Source organism: Microcaecilia unicolor, chromosome 10 (assembly GCF_901765095.1).
Source record: "Microcaecilia unicolor chromosome 10, aMicUni1.1, whole genome shotgun sequence".
Lineage (NCBI taxonomy): Eukaryota > Metazoa > Chordata > Amphibia > Gymnophiona > Siphonopidae > Microcaecilia > Microcaecilia unicolor.
The window spans coordinates 34,055,287-34,077,969 of NC_044040.1; the positions used below are offsets into that span (position 1 = coordinate 34,055,287).

The 22,683-nt window shown below is 44.9% G+C and overlaps 1 protein-coding gene across 2 annotated transcripts in view; it reads left to right on the top strand.

The window, feature by feature from the left end:
* The first annotated feature begins 4,704 nt into the window (after positions 1-4,704).
* The window catches only part of TSPAN12 (tetraspanin 12), a 73,034-nt gene continuing 55,055 nt past the window's right edge, over positions 4,705-22,683 (top strand). The window contains exons 1-4 of one of the 2 annotated variants that reach the window (XM_030216147.1): positions 4,705-5,130; positions 6,323-6,446; positions 21,390-21,472; positions 21,835-21,970. In XM_030216147.1, coding sequence (XP_030072007.1) covers positions 6,381-6,446; positions 21,390-21,472; positions 21,835-21,970 — 285 coding nt within the window. In that variant the 5' untranslated portion in view covers positions 4,705-5,130; positions 6,323-6,380. Of the gene's footprint in view, positions 5,131-6,318; positions 6,447-21,389; positions 21,473-21,834; positions 21,971-22,683 lie in introns of both variants that reach the window. The other variant, XM_030216148.1, reaches the window with a different exon arrangement.

Sequence of the window (22,683 nt, forward strand, 5' to 3'; positions counted from 1 at the left end):
TTTATGTTTATTCTTGGTTATTTTACTATTGTTAAGCTATTAACAAAATTGTATGTTTTATGTTAAACTGTACCTGCTGTTCACCGCCTTGGATGAATCTCTTCATAAAGGTGGTTAATAAATCCCAATACATAAATAAATATAACCAGGGCTTTTTTTGAGGGGGTACTTGGGGGTACTGAGTACCGGCACCTTTTCCATTGTCTGCTAAAATTGACCCATGGACCCCAAGTTTTAACGAAAGAGCTCAGGCCTTACACACCAATTCTGTCTTGTCATAGATTCTGTGACTAGTTGCAGGGGGCCTGGCTATTATGGGATGGGTCCCTCAGTGATCACTCCGCTCCTGAAAGGTGGCCTAGCATTTGAGTACCTGCACCTTTTTTGCTAGAAAAAAAACACACTGAATATAACAGATGCATTAGTATCTCAAAGACCATAAATAAAATATCTATATAATAAAACTCACCCTCAACGTTCTGAGGACACTGACGTCACTTCCTTCATGAAGGGTTCGTGGTGGTGAAGCCAACGAAATCACCAAGTCTCTGGGCCCCGCCCTCGCGTCAAACGTGATGACGTCGAGGGCGGAGCAATGGCGTCACACATCGAGGGCAGAGCAATGGCGTCAGTGGCTTCAGAACGAAGAAGGTGATGAAGGTGCGTTGACGAGGTGCGGAGCAATGGCGTCAGTGGCTTCACAACGACGAAGGGGTGGGGGGGGGGTTGGGTAGGAAAACCTTGCTAGCACCCTTCATTTGCTCCAGAAACGGGCCTTTTTTACTAGTAAATAAATAAATATACAAGAATGTAAGTAAACAAAAGTGGACTACAATAGTATATATTATCACACTATAGTCAAAACATATAGAAAGATATTAAGAAAGAGGATTTAAATAATTGTTACAGTGACTTGCTGGCAGAGATAAATGATTTTGGCTTTTGCAAAGAGTAAACTTTATGTGCACATGAGTGAAATTTTAATCAAATCCTACTCTGAGCTGCCATAATGGAATATCATGCAGAGTCATTAATACTAATGTGCAAAGATGTCTTGGCTGGCTGGTTTTCTAAAAAACAAACAAACAAACAAACAAACAAACAAACCTATAATCCATTTTTGTTACTGGTTTCTTCTGTCGCTAAGGGGTCCTTTTACTAAGCTGCAGTTGCAAGTGGACTTATCATACCCTTACATGAGGTTTTCCATAAAATGGCCAATTTTCTATTTTTGTTTTTATCAATGGCCACGCACTAATTTGCCATTTAGCATTGACATAAAAATAATTACCATCTAAGCACTTGCTGCCACCCATTTTGTAGGTGGTAAGGACTCATCCATGCACTAACCGGTTAGTCAGATTATCATACCAAGGAAGCACTATCTCATTTTATTTACTGTTGAAATCCTGTGCCCCAAGGACTGGGTTGAGAATCACTGGTCTAGAGGGCTAAGGAGAGAACAGTCCTCCTCTGTTCCTGCCCCAGAAATGCCAGGGTTCAAAATGGCACTTATGACCCCTAGTAGGGTCCATGTCAAGAGTGACTGCCCTTATGTGGCAAGATGACCCTAGCAGTTACATTGTAATATAGTAACATAGTAGATAACGCCAGATAGAAACCCGAATGGTCCATTCATTCTGCCCAACTCATCTCACTGATTACCAATTAATGATTAAACCAGCAATGAATGTGGTATGAAATACATATGCTTGATCTGATCTTTCTTTGCCATTGCAAGTGTGCCCGGCAATGTCCTTATGTCTCAACTACTGGAAGTGCCATCAAAGTCCATGCTAGCCTATCTTGCTCCATCTTGCTATATAGAGGACTCAGTCCATAGGAGTCTGCCTGGCATTGTCCTTACGTTCAGGGCTGTGCCTAGGGTCTCTGGCGCCCCCCTGCAGACTATCAGTTGGTGCGCGTGCGCCCCCCAGACCTTTAAATTTACCTTGCTCTGCCTCCGACGTCTGCGCAGCGTCAGTAAAAGCGCTGCCTGTCTGACATCTCTCCACCAGCCTTCCCTTCGCTCGTTCGTTCCCTCTGTGTCCCGCCTTCTTCTGACGTCATTTCCTTGAGGGCGGGACACAAAGGGAAGGAGCAAAGGGAAAGCTGGTGGAGAGACATCAGACAGGCAGCGCTTTCACTGACGCTGTGCAGACGTTGGAGGCGGAACAAGGTAAATTTTAAAGTGCCATGGAATCGAGGATGGAACGGAGGAGTAAGTTTTTTTAAAAAATACAACGCAACGCAACGGCGCCCTTGAAGGCAGGCACCCCCCTGAGGTGCTTACCGCGCTTACGGTGTTGGCATGGCCCTGTTTACGTTGCAACTACTAGAGTTGCTGTTGAAGCCCTCTGCAGCACATCCTAATCTGTCTTGCCATAACTGGGACGCAGACGTCTGCCCGGCACTGGCCTTAGTTCCTCAGAGCCAGAGTCACTAAGTACCAGTCAACACATCAACATGCATGCAGTCATGTTTGCCTTATGAGTCAATGAAGGGTCCTTTTATTAAAGATGCTTAACATGTGAGAAAAAGCTTACTGCAAGATGTGTTAAAACATTTTGTGGTAATTTTCCCCTTTCTGCTTACTAACTTCTTATTTTATTTTTTAAGATATTTTTTTGGATGGGGTGTGTCATGGACGGGGAATGGGCATGGAAGTGCTATTCAGCTAGTGCATTCTGATTAGTTCATGCTAACTGGATAACACAGGGTTAATGCGTGGGGCATTTAGCGCTGCCTAAATAGAAGGTAGTAAGTTCTCCAGTGTTATCTTTTTACAGGTACCGCATGCTAAAATGGAGAAATGTGGAGGACAGGGTCATAAACTGGAAGGATTGGCAGGCTATGGGTTTGTGGTATGTTAGTCAATTGTTGTGGGGAGGGGGAGTGTCAGAACCTTTGAGGACTTGTGTATGGAGTTTCATTTGGAATCTCGGCATGACTTCCAGAGGCTGCAGTTGAGACACTGTTTGAGGGGTTCCAGGTATTTCTAGTGAATGAAGGTTGGTGACTTAGGTTTATATGATAATTTCTGCGTGTGGCTTATTGGGCAGTCGAAGAAGGCTTCAGCGGTTTATTGTAAGGTTAAGTTCAAAGGTAAGAATGTATGTATTGCATTACAGAAGGTGTGGGAGCATGATTTGGGGGACAGTATTGATGAGGAGGTATGGAAAGTTTTTTGGGGGTAGAGTTTGTAGGCCAATTTCATCTGCGTAATTAACTCAGTCTCTTTTCTATGTAGCACATAGGGTGCTTTAGATCCCTTATAAGGTTTCTAGGTTGACGAGTAATGGGTCTAGTTTATTTTGGGCTTGTAGGTTAGGTGTGGGTACATTTTACCATATATTATATGGATGCAGTAATTTACAAGACTGCAGGGGTTTGGTTTACAAAGGGTTCAAGATGTCTTCAGCATCCAGGTTGGACTTAGTTATAAAATTGTTATATTAAGGTCAGCAGCTTTGTCCCATTTGTTACAAAAGAACAAAGGTTGGTTGATGTACTTATGGATTTAGCCGTACATCACGCCTTGTTTGAGTGGAAAGACAGCTCAGCATTATCTTTGAATGCTTGGTGGTCTGGAGTTTGTCTTGTGCAAAAGTATGAAGAGGTTGCTGCTGTCAAATGATGCTGTGTTCCCAAATTCCAGACAGTTTGGGCTCTGTTAGATGTGTTATGTTCACTGGATCCTGTATAATCTTCAGTTATGGACTCTCAATTTGTGGAATTATGCTCTGTGGGTTCTATATTGTGGGGTGGGAGGGGGTGATTTCTTTGTTATTCAAAGTTTAATAAATAAATAAATAAGGGTCCCTTTTACTAAGCCACATAAGTGCCTAAGCGCACCCAATGCACGCCAATTCCGAGTTACCGCCCGGCTACCGCGTGGCCCTTGCAGTAATGTCATTTTTGGCGCGCATCCGAAAAAGATATTTTTTATTTTCTGGCGTGCGTCAGTTACACACGTCAAATGGCATTTGACACGTGTAGGTCAGTACCGCTAGGTCAATGGCTGGTGGTAAGGTCTCAGACCCAAAATGGATGCGTGGCAATTTTCATTTTGCTGCATATCCATTTTCGGCAAAAATTTAAAAAAGGCATTTTTTACAGTTGCACTAAAAAAAAAGAGTCTGCACACGACCAAAATACGTGTCTACACTGCAAGCCATTTTTCAGCGCACCTTAGTAAAAGGACCCCTAAATATCTGTGGGGAAAGTCCCGTGTTAAGATGCTCTAAGCCCAGCCTGTAACGCCCTTTAGTAAAGCGGCCCCTGAATTAGCACATCAGAGTTGGCTCTCCCTAAACATTTGAGTGCTAAGCTTGTGCCTAGTTTGCCTGTGCCTTAATCCTGTTCTGCACCCATAGGAGCCAACTTTTCAAAATTATTGGGGGTGCTAAGCCCAATGGAAATAACCCCTCCCTGGACACATACAAGGAATTTTCTTAATATTGGGGGTGCTCAACAGCACCCACATCATCTCTGTATACTGTAGCACACATGCACAATGCCTGCTTAGGTTTTGGACTGCAGGGAAGAGGAAGCACTTTGGCAGCTGGATATTTCTGCAAGCACAGAAAGCAAAGTGCTGGTTGAGAGCGGGAGGCTGTGCATGTACCTTCCGGGCTCCTGTAGGCCAACAGAGCTGCAGCAGCACCTCCCTCCCGGGTTGCGGTTGGGAGTTGGGACAGATCCGGGCGGGATTGCTCAGGAATACAGCACTTCGCACGCTTCTCGGAGCTTGTGCTGCTTCTAAGCTTTATAAAGAGACTTTCAGACTTGGCAGCGTAGATTTGATTTCAATCTTTGAAAAAGTGACTTAACAGTGCCGGTGTTTGGAGATCCCAGGACGAAATGTGTCGTTTCAATCCTCTACACAGGACTTTGCATACGGAGAGTGCTGGGCAAGGCTGGAAACCCTGCTAATGCCACTGTGCACAAGGGCAGGACCTTGTTACTGCCGCTCTACTGGATGTGACTGCTGGGATCTTGCTAATGCCACTGTACTGTACGACCCTTGGACATGCTAGCGCTGCTTCTCTGCGAGTGACTGCTCAGTTTCGTTAGTTGTTCTTCTCTGCTGTGACTGCTCGGGACCTGCTAGTAATTCCCCTCTGCTGTGTAAGTGACTGCCTAGGACATGCTCCTGATTCCCCTCTGCAGCTAATGCTGTGTTGTACATGTGTGTGTGTGCCTATGTATTGGTGGGTATGAACTATGAAGACGCAGGGGTTTATTTATCTGTGTTTAAGAGGGGTGGGATAAGACAACAAACCCTGCCCCCCCCCCCTTGCCGACCAATTTTGGGTGAAAAATTGTCTAAGGCCCTCGTGGCCTACCCCATTCTTTCGGGGGAGGGGGGGCAGGAGCAGCTAAAATCTTGTCACTCAGACACTTCAGATTTGATGCCTGGTGCCTCCTTTCCACCAGTGGTAGGAGTAGAGTCCAAGCTGTGAACAGTGAGGGGTCCCGTGACTGGGATAGGGCAGTGTTGCTTGCAGCAGCTGTCTGTAGCCAAAGAAGGGATTGGGGGGGGGGGGGGGGGGGGCTGGATGGAACACAGAGACTGACTGGAGAACAGAAAATTTAGGGAGAGCAAGCTGTAAAGAACATTTTCCCCATGGTGCCTGAGAAGTTTTGCTGCTGCTTGGATTTCATTAGTCACATCTCCAGGCAAGTTACAGTACGTATGTCCCTGCCCCAGAGGGCTTACAATCTAAGGGGACGGTTTTCATAATTGAGTGCATGCGTAAGTATAGTACAGTCATTTTGGCTAATAATGAAAACAAAAGTAAACACGTAGTTTCATGTTGAAAATTACTTCAGAGAATTTATGTGTTATATCTGTTCTTTAACAGCTGCAGGTTTTCTGGTTTATTTTACACACATATGCGCGTATTTTCAAAACTGTGCTCACAAATATAAACTCCTTCCCCACCTTGCTCTCCACTCAGCTCAGGTATGCAGGTACAGGCTATACGCTTTCCTCCAGAGGATTCTGTAATTGTGTGAGGCCTCTGTTGTGTGTTGTTTTACTTATTTAACACATTTATATCCTGCTCTCCATCCAAAGGTCTGAGCGTTGGGCGGGTTACAAAAATGCATTCATAATAAAAATAACAAATACATAAGAATATTTTCACATACACACTTAATGGCCATATCTTTCATAAAATGACCATAATGGTAAAACTTCATGGTATAACATATAACAGATCTAATTTCCGTGTACCACATAACATATGGCAGAGAAAAAATGGGTGGGTGATTAGCCTGCTGTCTGCCTTATCACTCTCTGCCTTGTATTTTTCAGCAGCCCCATGGGGAGGATGAGCTGAAAGGATGGGGGTGTCTGTTCTGGTGAGCTCACAATGGCCAGAGAGGATTCGGTGAAGTGCCTGCGCTGTCTGCTGTACGCCCTCAACCTGCTCTTCTGGGTGAGTTAAAGTAGCCAAGCAGGAGGCAGCTGTTGCTGGCAAAGAGCCTGGCTATACATTCATTCATTAAGCCCAGAGCCTTGCCTGCCTTCTCTCAAATGTAACCTCGATCATATGGTGGGCTTGTTCTTTCATAGCAGAAAAGTGATAGTCTGCGAACTAATTATTGTAAAATAGCGTCTAAAGAAAAGTTAGAGAGTATCTGTAATTGTGCTGCTAGAATTTTGCATGCAGATGTTTTCAGCCTAACCCGTCATCCAGCAAAACATTATTTAATCATTCTGCCCCCTTGAGAAATCTTTGGATAACTAATTTAATATCCTGCTAAGAGCACATTGAAATATTTTTTTTTCAGAACAGATGTTTCTTATGGTCTCCTTTGTGCGAGAGAAGCACCTGTAGTGTTTTGATCAGTCCATGTTACCCATTGGCATCTGGGGTTTGAGCTCTCTGTCCCTCATCCACATGTAGAGATCTTTGCCCTGTTCTGCATTTATTATGATAATTTCATGTTCTTAAAATTAATGTACTTTTAATTTATGAAAAAAGAGATGATATGCTTTTTAGCTGGTTACTTGAGGCTGTTAAGATCGAGCCCCTTCAACTTGTCCTTGCTTTGACTGGATTTCTACGCAAGAGTGAGGGCATAGAAAGACGGGTTTACAGCTTGCAAAGAGGGACATTCTCAAATATTTCCCTCTGGGAGACTGAAACTGGCTTTCAATGCAAGTTAATGCAACCTGAGCAAACCATGTATGAAGACTCTATTCTATTCCCCATGGCCAAGTAGAATTCATTTGTATATGAAGGATGCTCCCTTCCTCTGCTGCCCAGTGAGATAATGCCCTGCTTATGTTTTAATTAGCTAAATATAATTATTTAATCACCCTAATCCTAAAGTTTGTCAGTGTAGTGCATTTATGAGAATCTTTTCATTCTGCCACTTTTCTTTCCACAGTTAGGACTAGATTCTATAAATGGCACTGAAAAAATTGTTGTGGGAAAAAAACACACTTAGCGCTATTCTATAATCCGTGCCTAGCGTTAGGTGCGGTTTATAGAATATGCGTAGTGTCTGGACCTGGAAGTAAATTTAGGCATAACCATTTATGCCAGGTAAAACCTGATGTAAATACCTGTGCCTAACTTAGGCGTGGATGGGGCGTATTTTATAACAGTTCGCATAATTTCTAGAAATGTCCATGACATACTCATGCCCCTTTTTAAGATCTGCGCATTAGAATTGATATGTACCACTTTACAGAATACGCTTAGAAATTTGTGCGTGTAAATTCTAATTATGCCAATTGGTGCCGATAATTGCTTGTTATCGACCAATTATTTTATCGGTGCTGATTTGATTGTTAAACAATGAAGTTGTGCGCACAATTTGGCTGCATTGTCAAATTTGCAAGCCCAACTTTAGTTGCCATATATAGAATCTGATAGACAGTGGACCTTGCCAAGCTGTGTGGTAATCCTGAGTCTTGGTAGGAACTTGAGTTGAATAATTGTACACCTGCTTTGTGGTGCAGTGGAAAGGGAAAGGGAAATGGGACTTGATATTTGGTACAATCAATGGTGTTAAGCCACTTGGATTACTGTAATTCCATTTACACCGGATGCAAGGAACAAATCATTAAGGCCCTCATGGTCAAAAGCCCCGCGCTGTTCCAAACAGCGCTCTAAAATAGCACTGGAACAGCGCGGGGCTTTACTGGACCGATGATCATGCAAATTTAAGCAGCGCAATTATCTCTGATCATCGGGTAGAAGTGCAGGCGAATTGTGCCTGAGCATGTGCTCAGCACAATCCTTCCGCACTTGTTTGACAGGTCTGGGCTGTCAAAAGCCCAAATCTGTCAAACACCCTGCCCCGTCAACTAACACCCTACCCCGAGACCAGCGGGAGGGGGGTCCAGAGCCCGAGGTGAGGGGGCACATTTTAGCTCCCCCCGGCGCCGTCGACCCCCCCTCCCGCCACCATTTTTGACCTTCCCACTGCCACCACCACCTTTGACCCCCCCCAGCGCCAACCCTTTCGACCCCCTCTTCCCGCCGCCGCTGCCTACCCTCCCCCGCCGCTGTCGGGTACCTTTGCTGCAGGACATCAGACTCACAGAAACAGAAGCCTGCCCTTGCAGATCAGCAACGCGGCCGCGCCGGAGAAGAGGACTTCGGCTGGCGGGGGTTGGGGACCCCTGCCAGCAAAGGTACCCGACAGCGGCGGGGGAGGGTTGGCGGCAGGAGGGGGGGGGGTTGAAAGGGTTGGTGGCGGGGGGGGGGGGGCAGGGCCAAATCTACGGGGGCCCATGCCCCCATGGCCCCACATAGCTACACCCCTGCTTTGACCAGATCTTAGGGCCCTTTTACAAAGATGCGTTAACATTTTTAGCATGCGCTAAACACTAGAGACACCCATATAGTCCTATGGGCGTCTCTAGCGTTTAGCACATGCTAATCATTAGCGCACAGTAAAAATGCCAGGTCGCCTTTGCAGAAGACCCCTTAACTAGTTAAGGGCTGCCTGTTGGCACTTGTCCGGTTAATTGCCCCCTGTCTTCACATCACCGCCTTGGGTGAATCTCTTCATAAAAGCAGTTAATAAATCCCAATAATTAAATAGATAAATACATACCGGGATCTTTAATGCTGGTACCAGGACATGGCCCGGCACTGAATATCCAGGTTTAATTTTGATGGCGGTAGTCAGCGTTTAGTTCCAACAATTTTTATTGATAAACCAGCATGTTAAACAAAACCAACTAGTTCAATATATCATACATTGAATACCCAAAACATGCTACATAAGAGCAGCAGCCATTATCAAAGATATAACATTTTTCTCCCCTCACCACCCACTTCACCCCCCACCCCCGGGTGGTACAATCACTGTCTTAAACCTTAAACATTAATATTAATATAAGCCAGACAAGACTGGCCAATAGGTCAAAAGGTGTTAACAATAAAATCTTATTGAGATTAACCCACCCCAACTATCAAATCTCCCCCCCCCCCTTTTCCTGCAGATCTCCCCCCAACCATGCCCCAGGAGGTCTGGACTCTTATGACCTCCCAGAACACTGAATGGAAAGCAACTTACCCTACTCTAGTCCCGATCCCCCCTGTAATCTCGCTGACAGCTCGTCACAAGAGGCTTGGGGTGGTCAGCGTTTAAAAAACATGCTGACTGCCACCGGCTGAATTTAACCCCTCTGCATTTTGGAGGAGTAAAATTTGGGGGCTATAGTCTCAGGGATTGGTGTGAAGCATTTACTAGGTCATCTTTCACAGTTATGAGCTGATTTCATAATGCGGTGATAACTTAGGTAACCAGCAGGGCAGGTTTTAGAGGGGGAGACAAGCAGGGTAATTGTCTGGTGCCCCCCTTGATAGATGTAATTGAGAGACAGCTTCAGGGTACCTAGTGGTAACTGGGCTGATGGTTAGCTTCTGTCCTGGCCCCTCCTCTGGCTCCAGGGCTTTGAAAAAGCACTGGTATTTTAGAAATATGATTGGCTGACCAGGCAAGAACCAGAAGAGATTCTGAGCTTGTGAAGTCATCGTACTTAGGTTTATGTTCAAGGGAGAAAGCAGACCCTCTCACATTTTTAGAGAAAAGTTTATGGAATTGGCTAAAGAAAAAAACTTGAGTTAGCGAAAGCTGAAAATTTGGGAGCAGCCAGATATTAAGGCTTTAGCTGTACTTTCTGTTAAGATGGAAGTTAATACCATGGCGATTGGCATTAGCCACCCAAGCTTGCGTTAATTCAGCCTTTTTGATTTTGCTGTTGGGGGTGTGTGTGGGGGGGGGGGAGGATATTGAGTGATACTGAGAATTAGCCAGGTGACACTGAAGGAGGGTTCTTAATGTACTCAGTGTCACTGGTCGTCCTCTTGGAACATGTGTTCCCAGCTTTGTGTGCACATGTTCCAAACACAAATCATACGGAGAAAAATGGAATTTAGAAAAAAAGTTAAAGCAGATTAAAAGTGTGTAAGTACCAGTGTGACATCAAAGAGAAATATGGGGCGTGATGAGAGGCTGAAATGTTTCTGCTGGACAGCTGCTGACCCAGAGCCATGAGATGGAAATCTGATATAGTGCCTACCAGTAGCCCTTTTAAAGAAGTGTGTTTTGTTAGTCATCAGAGGGCAGAGGGAGGTTATAGTGATGGAATTAGGGAGGAAGCTACGTATGGTTCCCAGCCATGGCCTGGATGCCATTCATGCATAGATAGGTGAGGATGGTGTTGGTAAACCGTAGTTCATTTGTGTGTCTCATTAGGGTTTAAATCCTGGAAGTTCCAGTGGTAAAAGAAATGCAAAGAACACACTTAAGAGCAAGGATGTTCTATGTGATAGCACCTACTTTGCGGAATACTCTCCCAAAAGACCTTAGGATGCAAATTAATATCCAACTGTTTAAAAAAAAAGTCTCAAAACCTAGCTATTCAGGGTAGAATGATTTAATTATGTAAATGGAGGCTAAAACTTAAATCCTGAGTGGAATGGACAGAACCCAGAGCAAGTGGCTGTGTTTTTGAGCCGATCCATTGGTTCGAAGGGGCAGTTTAGCCCTCATAGCCTGGGAGATTGCAGAAGGGCCATAGGGGGTGGAGGAGAAGAGTGAGAGAGTGGCTTAGGAGAGAGATTTTGGGCAGAGACGGGGAGGTTCTGGAGCAATTTCTTTGAATCTCTGTGTAATTATTTTAATTTCTTATTTATTTAAACAAGATCCAAACTGTCTTTTGCTGTTGCATTGTACACAGCTTTATACCTGAAGGCTTTTATAGGGTAATTTTCAAAAGACATTACCCTAATAAATGCCTGTTTACACAGCTAAAAGTGCTTGGCTGGGGGGGGGGGGGGGGGGGGGGGGTCCGGAGCTTGCTGTTTTCAGGCAGGTGAAGGGTAGGTGATCTGGAGGTGTGCTTTGGTAGGAAACGGTGCATGTATGTTGCATTTTTAAGTAACTATATTCTGTTTCTCAGCCAAATTGAAGCTTCACAGACAGCAGATGCAAAGTCTATGGACCAGTTGTCTGCTTGAGGACTTCCCCTTTGAAAATGTGTGTAAAAGCTGCAGGTGCAAAATATAGTGATGTGAAAAAGTTTGTCCTCCCTCCTGATTTTCCCTATTATTGAATACTAGTAAAAAAGGCCCGTTTCTGACACAAATGAAACGGGCGCTAGCAAGGTTTTCCTCGGAGTGTGTATGTTTGGGAGAGTGTATGTGAGAGTGACTGTTTGAGAGTCAGAGTGAAAGTGTGAGTGTGTGTGAGAGAGAGTGAGTCTGGGTGTGAGTGTGTTTGTGAGAGAGTGTGTGTGTGAGAATGAGAGTGTGTGCAAGTGTGTATGTGAGACACAGTGTGAGAGAGAGTGTGTGTGTGTGGGCGAGAGAGAGAGTGTGTGTGAGACACAGATTCTCTGTTTGAGTGAGTGTATGAGACCAAGCGAGTGTGTGAGTGACTGTGTGGCACATAGAGAGTGAATGTGATACAGTGTGAGACAGAGTGTGTGAGAGTGAGAGTCAGAAAGACATTGTATATCAGAGAGAGAGTGTGAGCCGTGCCCTCCCAATCCATGGCCATCTGTCCCCTGGCCCCTCCATTCATCCTTTTCCAGCAATTCCCCTCTCTCCCTGAGCCCTGCCCTCCCAATCAATGCCCATCCATGCTCCTCTGTCCCCTGCCCCCTCCATTCATCCCTTTCCAGCAATTCCCCTCTCTCCCTGAGCCCTGCCCTCCCAATCCATGGCCATCCATGTTTCTCTGTCACCTGCCCCCTCCATTCATCCCTATCCAGCATTTTCCCTCTCTGCCTGAGGCCTGCCCTCCCAATCCATGGCCATCCATGCTCCTCTGTCCCCTGCCGCCTCCATTCATCCTTTTCCAGCAAGTCCCCTCTCTCCCTTCCATGACCCCCCCCCTCGCATCCATGCTCCTCTCTATCCCATGTCCCAGCCTGGCCCGCCCTCTTCTCCTCCCCCCCTTCGCATCCATGTCCCCCCTTCGCATCCATGCATCGTTTTGTTTTTTTTTTTCTTCTTTTTCAATTTACCTCCGTGGCGTTTCCGGCAGCGAAGCGTCAGGGAAGGAGGCGGCGCTCCCGACGTGTAGCTTTCCCTTCGCTGTGTTCCGCCTTATTTTGAAGGCGGAACACAGCGAAGGGAAGGCTAGACGTCGGGAGCGCCGCCTCCTTCCCTGACGTTTCGCTTCCGGATTTGTTTGTTTTGTCGCGAGGGCGGGGCAGAGACGGCTGGCTGGCTGGCTTGAAGGGAGGCTTCACACCACGAATCCACGAACCCTACAGCTTCAGTGACGTCAGATGGCTTCAGGGCTTCAGGGCTTCAGGGCTTCACAGAACGTTGTCCTCATTAGAACGTTCACGGTGCGTTTTATTATATTAGATACTCTGTGTTAAAACAAACAAAAAACAACAAAACAACAAAAAAAACTATAGAAAGCTTATTTTCTGTATAACTCGGCTTGACCGATTTCAATAATATTTGGGCTATATCATCCTGCATAACTTTGCAGTAAGCCTACACTCACGTCGGCCACCTCACCTAAACGACGTTGCCAGCACCCAGTGATTATTGTCATGGTATCTATGTGCAGACACCGTTTTGCCTTTATATATAAACATTTGCCATGGTTTTCAGTCAGGAGGATCTGATCATTATTAAAAATTTGTATCTGGAAAAAGGGTATAGTTCTCATAGATGGTGCAAGAGTTTGCAGAAAAGATGTGTTTTGAAGAAATTGTGAGAAACGGGCTCAGCCGATTGCCCGTCAGGAAGCGGCAGGGCCCGATCAGTTCACACTGAAGAAAACAGCACGAAATTTGAAGAAGCAGGTAGTGAAGTGATGTCATTTAGGAGAGGTGGCCGGTATGACTACTACTACTACGACTTATCATTTCTATAGCGCTACTGGACGTACGCAGCGCTTTACACTTGAACATGGAGATACAGTCCCTGCTCGACAGAGCTTACAATCTAATTAGGACAGACAGACAGGACAGGTACGGGATAAGGGTTAGGACAGACAGGACATATAAGGGATAAGAGACCGTTGAAGTGAGGATAAGGTGATGGTTCTGAACGGGCGAGTGGGGGTTAGGAGTTAAAAGCAGCATAAAAAAGGTGGGTTTTTAGCTTAGATTTGAAGATGGCCAGAGATTAGGCTTGATGTACCGGCTCAGGAAGTCTATTCCAGGCATATGGTGCGGCAAGATAAAAGGAACGGAGTCTGGAGTTAGCGGTATGAGTGTAGAGAGTATCAGCGCTAAGGAATGTGATTTTAGATCATTTTGGGGTATAGGACCAAATTTTATAAACGGCGAAGAAAAATCGACACTGAAAAAAAATTGGCACTCTAAGTTAGGCGCTGTTTATAGAATAGAACTTAGTGCTGGGATCTGCACTGACTTTTGCTTTGAGTATTTACACCAGCTGAATCCTGGGGTAAATCCTCACTCCAAATTTAGGCCTGTATCCCCCTTATTCTATAACAGTGCACGTAAATTGCAGGGCATGTGCCCCAATTAAATTGCATGCGCAAATTGGGCACATGCCCAAATTTGCCACACTCAATTCTGAGCGCCATATATAGAATTTGGGGGACAGTTAGCATTGCTAACTATCATAAAAATGTGTTATTTTCTCACTAACTCAAGCAAAGGTTCTATTTTATGCAGTGAGTCTTAGGGCCTCATTTATCAAGCCACGCTAGCGGCTCCCGGTTCGGTAATGCTATTAAAGCCCATTCACTTTGAATGGGCTCCGTCAGCATTGCAGCAAGGGGACTGCTGGTGTGGCTTGATATGAGGCCCTTAGTTAGTATAACCTGGGATAACAGTAAAATGACACATCTTAGTGGTACTCCACGTTGATAATTTCCTCCCCTTAATAAAAGAAATATAAATGTCTCTAGAAATCAAAATTACTACTATCAAACATATAAATAGCAAGTGACCGACTCACCTGCAAATGCGCAGTAGAGACTTCCCTCTCTGTCCCGCCCTCGTGTCAAGATGTGATGACGTCAGAGGGCGGAACAGAGAGGGAGTCGGAGTCACTGTCGGACGCTGCCGCCTGGAAATGAACATCGCGCACACCAACCTCCACCCTCCCCCCCCATCCCCGCCGCCGCCCCCCTCCGTATCGGGCCCCCTACACTGACCTGACAGCGCCTCTCACCTCCGTGTGGAAGCGCTGCAGGCAGCTGCAGAGCGATCTGCTGCTGCCTGCAGCGCTTTCACACAGAGGTGAGAGGCGCTGTCAGGTCAGTGCAGGGGGCCCGGCACGGAGGGGGGAAGGAGCGGCGGCGAGGAGGGTAGCTGGAAATTCGCCCGTTTTAATGGGCTTAACGGCTAGTATGTAATTAAAGTGAGCCAAGTATAAGGCAGTCAAGCCATTGTGACATCACTGATGAGGTTGGCTCTTAGGAATTGGTGGAATGAGGCATTATGACATCACAATATCTACTCTGGTTCCCAGAGCCTGAAACTCTTCACACTAAGGGGGGAAGTTATCAGTGTGGGCTGCTGTTAGGATGTGTTATTTTATCACTGACTTGTGCGGTTTTAGCACAGGTCCATTTTATACAATGAGATATAGTTACTAACAACTGGGTTTAACAGTAGAATATCTTTATCTTTATTAAAAAATTTGTATACCACGTATGTATTGTGTGTTCTATGTTAATGCTGTGAATGTTTCTTGTTGTGATCTGCTTAGATTTTATGGATAATGTGGGATATAAGTTTGATAAATAAATAAATAAAACAGATATATAACCTTTCAAATTGGTGTACAATAAAATACATTAAAAAAACAAAAATGATCTACCCATCCGTGATCACATGTACAATCCAGCTCCCCTTCCAAGAGTCATATTGCACTAAAAAAAAAAGCAAAGTTTTAGCCTCCATTTATATAATTAAATCATTCTACCCGGAATAGCTAGGTTTTGAGCCTTTTTTTAAACAGTTGGACATTAATTTGCATCCTAAGGTCTTTTGGGAGAGTATTCCGCAAAGTAGGTGCCATCACAGAGAACATCCTTGCTCTTAAATGTGTTCTTTGTATTTCTTTGACCACTGGAACTTCCAAGAGAAGCTCCTGTGTTAATCGCAGAGTTCTACCTTGGATATATTTTTTTCAGCCTATGAAGCTACTAAGTAGTAAATTTACTACAAGTCTTGTTTGTCTGGGCAGTTACTCTGATGTTAAATAAATCTTGCCGCCTGGACCCTGACCCAGGTTCTATGAAACACTGGCCACCGTTGGCCCAGGGGCAAGTCTGCATCATTGTTTGACCGCATTGAAGTTGCGTTTGTTAAGTGTTTTTTTTAATGTTATACACGTTTTTGAATACTTTTACTATTGTATTTTGGCACTTCATTGGGCGTGTCGGACTTTTTTTTGCCTACGATGAAGTTATGACCGTTGAAGGTTAGAGCGACTTTGAGGTTTTTTTCTTTCCTTTTCATGTATGCATCTCTGTATGGGCTCATAACCTTTTTTTCTATGGATGATTATTTCTGTGTTGCTTTAGCGTTTGATTTTCCTCAACCCCTCTATTTGCTGTAGTTCAATCAAATGTGCATACATGAACATAGCCTGGACAGAGTAACAAGCACCTCCACTGAAAAAGAATGTTTCTCTCCCTCAGTTCCTGATAAGGGAGGGTGAAGGTCTCTGGCTGTGGCAGGGGGATTCAGAGACAAAGCAGTGTAAACATGGGCATGCCAGATAATGAGGCCTGAGGTAAGGCCTTGAATACCTAGGGAGAGGCCTCGGAAAGCCCAATTCACAGCTGTGTGGGCCCAATTTCCTCTGACAAAAGCAGGTTTGTACCATTCTGCATCAGTGTCTTGCCCCACTTTTTATCAGAAGTTCCTTGCAGCAGCATGACACAGTAAACAGACTGGGCAGCCAACCAATTTTCTTAATAGGAAGTGCACATCTTCTGTTCCAAACAATGGGATAGAGGCTCATAAAATCTTGAGTAGGGTGGAACAGGTTAATGGGGAATGGTTATTTATTCCTTCAAATGTCAGTACGGCTAAGGGACAATCCATGAAGCTAACAGGTAGCAGATTTAAAAACCCTTTAGTGTCCAATGTTCCCATCAATCTGTTCCCACGTGGCTTATTACGGGAACATTGGACACTAAAGTGTTAAAACGAGCCAAAGAGAGTATTTTTTCACTCTGTGAATAATCAAGCTTGGAGTTTGTTGTTGTATAGCATCTAGTTAAGACATTTAGCATAACTGCATTTAAAAGGGGGTTTGCACAAGTTCCTAGAACAGTCGTTCCCAAACCTGTCCTGGAGGAACTCCAACCAGTCAGGGTTCCAGGATCTCCACCAAAAATATTTGAGAGAGATTTGCATACCCTGGCTCCATTGCTTGCAGATTTATCTCATGCATTTTCTTTGTAGATATTCTGAAAAACCCAGCCGGTTGGTGCCCTCCTACCCTCACCCCCAGGACAGGGTTGAGAAACCCCTGTTGTAGACGAAAAGTCCATAACCAATTATTTCTCGAGTTGTCTTGTGAAAGTTACTGCTCGTTCCAGGTATTGAGCTACAAGGAATGGATCTGGTTTTTTGGGATCTTCTAGACTGGTCACTGTAGAGACAGGATGCTGGGCTGGCCTGGATCTTTGCTTTGATCCAGCATGACACAGCTTACGTTCCTTTCATAGGGTGAAAAAAGGAAAAAAAAAATTATAGGCCCCCCCCCCCCAAATGGTATGATAGTTTGATCCATGGGCCGCTTACCCATTTGGGGGTAGATTCTATATATGGCACCTGAAAAAAAATATGCCTAGGTGTATTCTCTAAAGTATGTCTAAATTGTATAGAATTGGTATAATAGAATTATGTTGAACGCTTCTCCACAGAACCAAATTTGCTCGTGTCCATTTTGGCCATGTTTTACTTGGCGGAAATCCTGATGCCTAAATCAGGTGCAGAGTGGGTGTATTCTATAATAATGCGCATAGATTGTAGAAACGCCTGTGCCCCGCTCATGACCACACCCCCTTTTAAACTATGTGACTTAGAATTTAGGTGCACCGCGTTACAGAATAAATGAGTTGTGCGTGTAAATCATAATGGCTTAACATCCATTTAACAGCGCTGATTAGCTAGTTAGCCAATTAAGTTACACGCATTCTTATAGAATATGCTTCAATTTCTATCTAGAAATCAAGGTGCGATATATAGAATTTGGGGGTTGATTTCTAAACCCAGCGCTTATACCCTACTTTTTCAGTCCCACAGAGCTTCCCAAAGCAGCTTTCAACATATGGAAATACAATTCACAGATTAAAAAAAAATCCCCCTCATTCTATAACCGGTCGCCTAAAGTTAGGTGCGAATTTGCATACCCAGATTAAAGAATACTAGCATTTGCGCGCATGAACGTTACAGATTTGCACGTAAGTGCTAGTTGGGCGCTAAGCTGTATTCTATAATCGTGGTGCACAACTTGCATTGCGTGCAGTTGTAAGGGGGGGTTCATGCATGTGGGGCATGGGCATATGGCACAGAATAATGCCATTTATGCACCAAAATACTACATTTAGGCGCTCACATTTATACCTGCCATGGTGTAAGTTAGCGTGCATAAATGTTGGTGAATAAATGCTGCGCAGAACGTCCACTGAAGTGGAGAAACGAGATCCACTACGGAAAGGACGGTGTGGAGGCAGAGAAGTAGCGTGATCAACAGGACTCTTCCAAAGACCAAGGAGACGTGATGAAGAAGTAGTGTCTTTATTCAATACTAAAAATGGGCTCGACACGGCGCAGTGTGTCGGCAAAATGTCTGCGACAGGAGTCTGTATGTTGTATTGGAAGACAGTGAAAAAATTTACATAAAAGCTGAACAGAAACGAATCTTTAAAAAGACTAACGATACCGGTAAACAATTATGAGTACCGTCGGCAACAAAGCAGAAACTGGGAGGAATGCCATTGATTGTTCGTCATTTGATTTGTCTTTACTCCAGTAAACCGCTGTATAAATGCTGACTTATGCTAGTACATAGTAACATAGTAGATGACGGCAGAAAAAGACCTGCACGGTCCATCCAGTCTGCCCAACGAGATAAACACATATGTTTACTTTTTGTGTATACCTTACCTTGATTTGTATCTGTCATTTTCAGGTCACAGACCGTATAAGTCTGCCCAGCACTATCCCTGCCTCCCAACCATCGGCTCTGGCACAGACCGTATAAGTCTGCCCAGCACCATCCCCACCTCCCAGCCACCAGCCCCGCCTCCCACCACCGGCTCTGCCACCCAATCTCAGCTAAGCTTCTGAGGATCCATTCCCTCGGAACAGGATTCCTTTATGTTTATCCCACGCATGTTTGAATTCCGTTACCGTTTTCCTCTCTACCACCTCCCGCAGGAGAGCATTCCAAGCATCCACCACTCTCTCCGTGAAAAAATACTTCCTGACATTTTTCCTGACAGAATCCAACTGCCCAGATCCCCTTACAGAATTCACATTTACCCACGGATTCTATATAGTTTGACTTAAAGTTGCATGCGCAAATCTGGTGGTATCCTGGATTTGTGCATGCAACTTAATTAGTTAACAGGCCAATTAGCGTCAATAATTGCCATTTAATCAATTATTGACATTAATTGGCATTAATTAGAATTTACGTGCAGAACTGTCTAAGCGTATTCCGTAACGTGATGCATGTAAATTCAAAGTCGCATAGTTGAAAAGCGGGTGTGGCCAATGGGTGTGGGCGGGTCATGGGCATTTCGAAAATCTATGTGCGTGATTGTAGAATACACCCGGTCCACGTGTAATTTAGGCGTCGGCATTTACACTGTTTTACTTGGCGTAACTGCTCATGATGAAATTTAGTCTCATGGACGGGCACTCAGCATATTCTATAAACTGTGCGGGAATTTAGGCATACTTTATAGAATGCGCCTGGGTGTATTTCGTTTCAGCACCCATTTTTTAGGCGTGATATATAGAATCTAGTCTTTAGCGCTCAGCATTTTGGCACCTAACTTTATAGAACTGTCCCTGTTTCTTTGTGGCAGGGACTTATCGTTCTGCACTGTGTGTGTCCAGTTAACACGGGGAGTGTCCTAATGGTAAGAGCAGTGGGCTGAGACTGAGGGAAGCCAGGGTTCAAATCTTGCATCTCTGACTGACACTCCTTATGACCTTGGGCAAATTACTTCAGCCTCCATTACTTCAAAGGCAAACCTAGAGCTAGATTTGTCTTTAACGCTTGGTACAATGATTAATGTAAATTATTAATAAACTGTTCCAATAACAGTAATGGGGCCTATGTTAAATCAAATTAACGTGTTAATATGCAATAACGTGTTTTAACTTGTTAACACAGGGGTCCTTTTACTAAGCCGAGGTAAAAAGTGGCCTGCGGTAGTGTAGGAACGGGTTTTGGGCGCGCGCAGAATTATTTTTCAGCGCGCCTGTAAAAAAAGGCCTCTTTTTATTTTTTCCCAAAAATGGACATGCAGCAAAATCAAAATTGCCACACGTCCATTTTGGGTCTCAGACCTTACCACCAGCCATAGACCTAGCGGTAAAGAATTTGGGCGGTAATGACCTATGCGCGTCAGATGCCACAACGAGCGTTCGCTATGCGCGCCAGAAAATAAAAAAATATTTTTCAGACACGCGTCAAAAATGAAATTACCACAAGAGCCCCGCGGTAACTCCATTTTGCCGCATGTTGGGCATGCGTAGACGATTATGCAGCTTAGTAAAGGGGGCCCACAGGTTGGTAAATCTAGCTCTTAAAATTGTAAGACCTCCGAAGACAGAGAAGCTAACCTTTCTACCTGAATTTAGCTCACCTTGAGCTCAGGCCTGGAAAAGCAAGTGATTAAATAAAAAAAAAATGTGAGTAGGTCGTGATCTGTGAAGCAGGGTCTGTCTTCTTTTCACTAGGGAGGTTTTATGATCTCTAATATGTGTCTGTACAGTACTGTTTCTCAACCCTTTCGTGGAGGCACATGCGTGTAAAGGGTCTCTGCTGTATGCAAATCGATCTCATGCATATTCATTGTCCATTGAGAAGCCCTGCTGTACAGTATGCCTGGTAGCACTTTTGAAATCCTATTAGTAGTGAAAACCAAACAGCTGGGTTTCCTGGTAGTCCCTTTTTTTTTGCAGCATGCTCTCTGTAAAGACTGGGGTTCACCCTCAGAGGCTGCAGTGTCTGGAACGTAGGTTCTAGGGTAGGGAACAACATGAGCTGTGAGGCCTTAGAAGCTGCTCAGCCTCTCTCAAAGAAAACTCCACAAGCTGAATGTTTGTTCCAAACCAGAAAATAATATTTCCTGAGGGAGAAGTCAGCTAAAGCACTGGAAAAACCCAACATGTAGACAAAACAGCTTGCAGCTTTACACAGTCCAATTCTTTTATAGAAATACAGTTCAACACAAATTTTTACTTCTGAAGCTTCTTTTTTTTTTATTAATGTTAATTTCTATTTTCACTCTTACTGCACAAGCAAATTCTTCAAGTAATTCATTTAAGTTGGTAACACACATCTCAGAGAATAAGAAAGAAAGGAAAACTTGCAACTGTTCATGATCAATAGTAACTCCATCCTCACTTTTTCTGAATATGAGGCCACTGATTCTTACCTTCAACTTTCCTCCTGCACCCCCCCACCCCCACCCCCTACCCCGCCTGCCTGCTATTGCTATTTTTGGTAGCTTGGCTTCTTTAGCAGTCATAGGCCCAGAATTAAGTCCGTAAGTGCCTTGAGGCAAGGTTCTTGGAATGGTATCCATTTTCCCGTCATGCACTTCAGATGCGCCGCTCTGCGTACGCAAAATACTCTTTTAAGTACTGCCTGCATTTGCCGTAATCTAACCAACAAGTGATGCCAGTTTACTTTTCCATGTTTCAGCTGATGTCCCTGTGCATTCTGGTGGTCTCAGCTTGGATGAGGGACTACATAAGCAACGTCCTCACCCTGACTGCGGAAACGAGGTATGCTTCTCCCTTTTCAGTATATCCAGCGCTTTGAGGCGTACAGCCTAAGATGGGAGGAATTGTTAGTTCACGGCATTGCAGTTTTTTGCACTAGCGACGGACCTGTTTGATAGTTCCCAAAATGTTTGAAATGGCACAGTAAGAGGGTCCTGTTTGGGGGAGGGGAAGTAGCACAGACTACAAGGGGAAAAGGGAAGAAGAAAAATAAATCCAAAATACGATGAAACAAAAGAACCAGCCCGGAGTTCTCCCACTGTTTAGATACAGGAACAGAAAACTAGGGAACCCCCAAAATAATTTGGGCTGTCTTGATGTCTTTTTTTGGAGCTTGGGAGACATGTACATGTGTCTTTTTCCAGGGTGGAGGAGGCCGTAGTTCTTGCCTACTTTCCTGTGGTCCATCCAGTGATGATTGCGGTGTGCTGTTTTCTCATTATTGTGGGAATGTTGGGCTACTGTGGGACCGTGAGAAGCAGTCTCCTACTTCTTGTCTGGGTATGTCTTATGGCTTTTGACTTCAGGGTTTCAGAAGTGACTTTAAATTAGGATTACCATATTTTGTCCTCTCAAAAAGAGGATACATGTCCTGCCCCCCGCCCCACCCCTTTCACATCCTCACCCCGCCCCCTGTCACATATTCCCCTCCACTGGGTCACCTCCCCTCCCCTCCTCTTACTTACTGTCTTCTGCCCTGGTGGTCTAGTGACCTCTTCGGGGCAGGAAAGAGCCCCCTCTTCCGTGCCCGGAGCTCTGTCCTTGCCCTGCATCTGTTGCTGTGATGGTCTCGGGATTCAAAATGGCCACCGAGAGTTGAAGTCTCACGAGGCTGCTTCAACTCTCGGCGGCCATTTTGAATCCCGAGAGCGTCACAGCAACAGGATGCAGGGCAAGGGCAGTGCTCCGGGCAGGAAAGAGGGGGCTCTTTCGTGCCCCGAAGAGGTCAGTAGACCACCAGGGCAGTAGATAGTAAGGGAAGGGGAGGCAAGGATAGGCCTGCTGCCCGCCCGTTGGTCCAGAATTCCGGACAAACGGGCGGACTGGCAAAACCCGTCCGGACGCCCGGACATGTCCTCAAAAAGAGGACGTGTCCGGGTAAATCCGGACATATGGTAACCCTACTTTAAATCCTTTGTTTAAAAAAAATCTGGCAAGCTATTACAGAAATGAGTTGGGCTATGCCACATGTGTTCGAAATTGTGACCACAAAG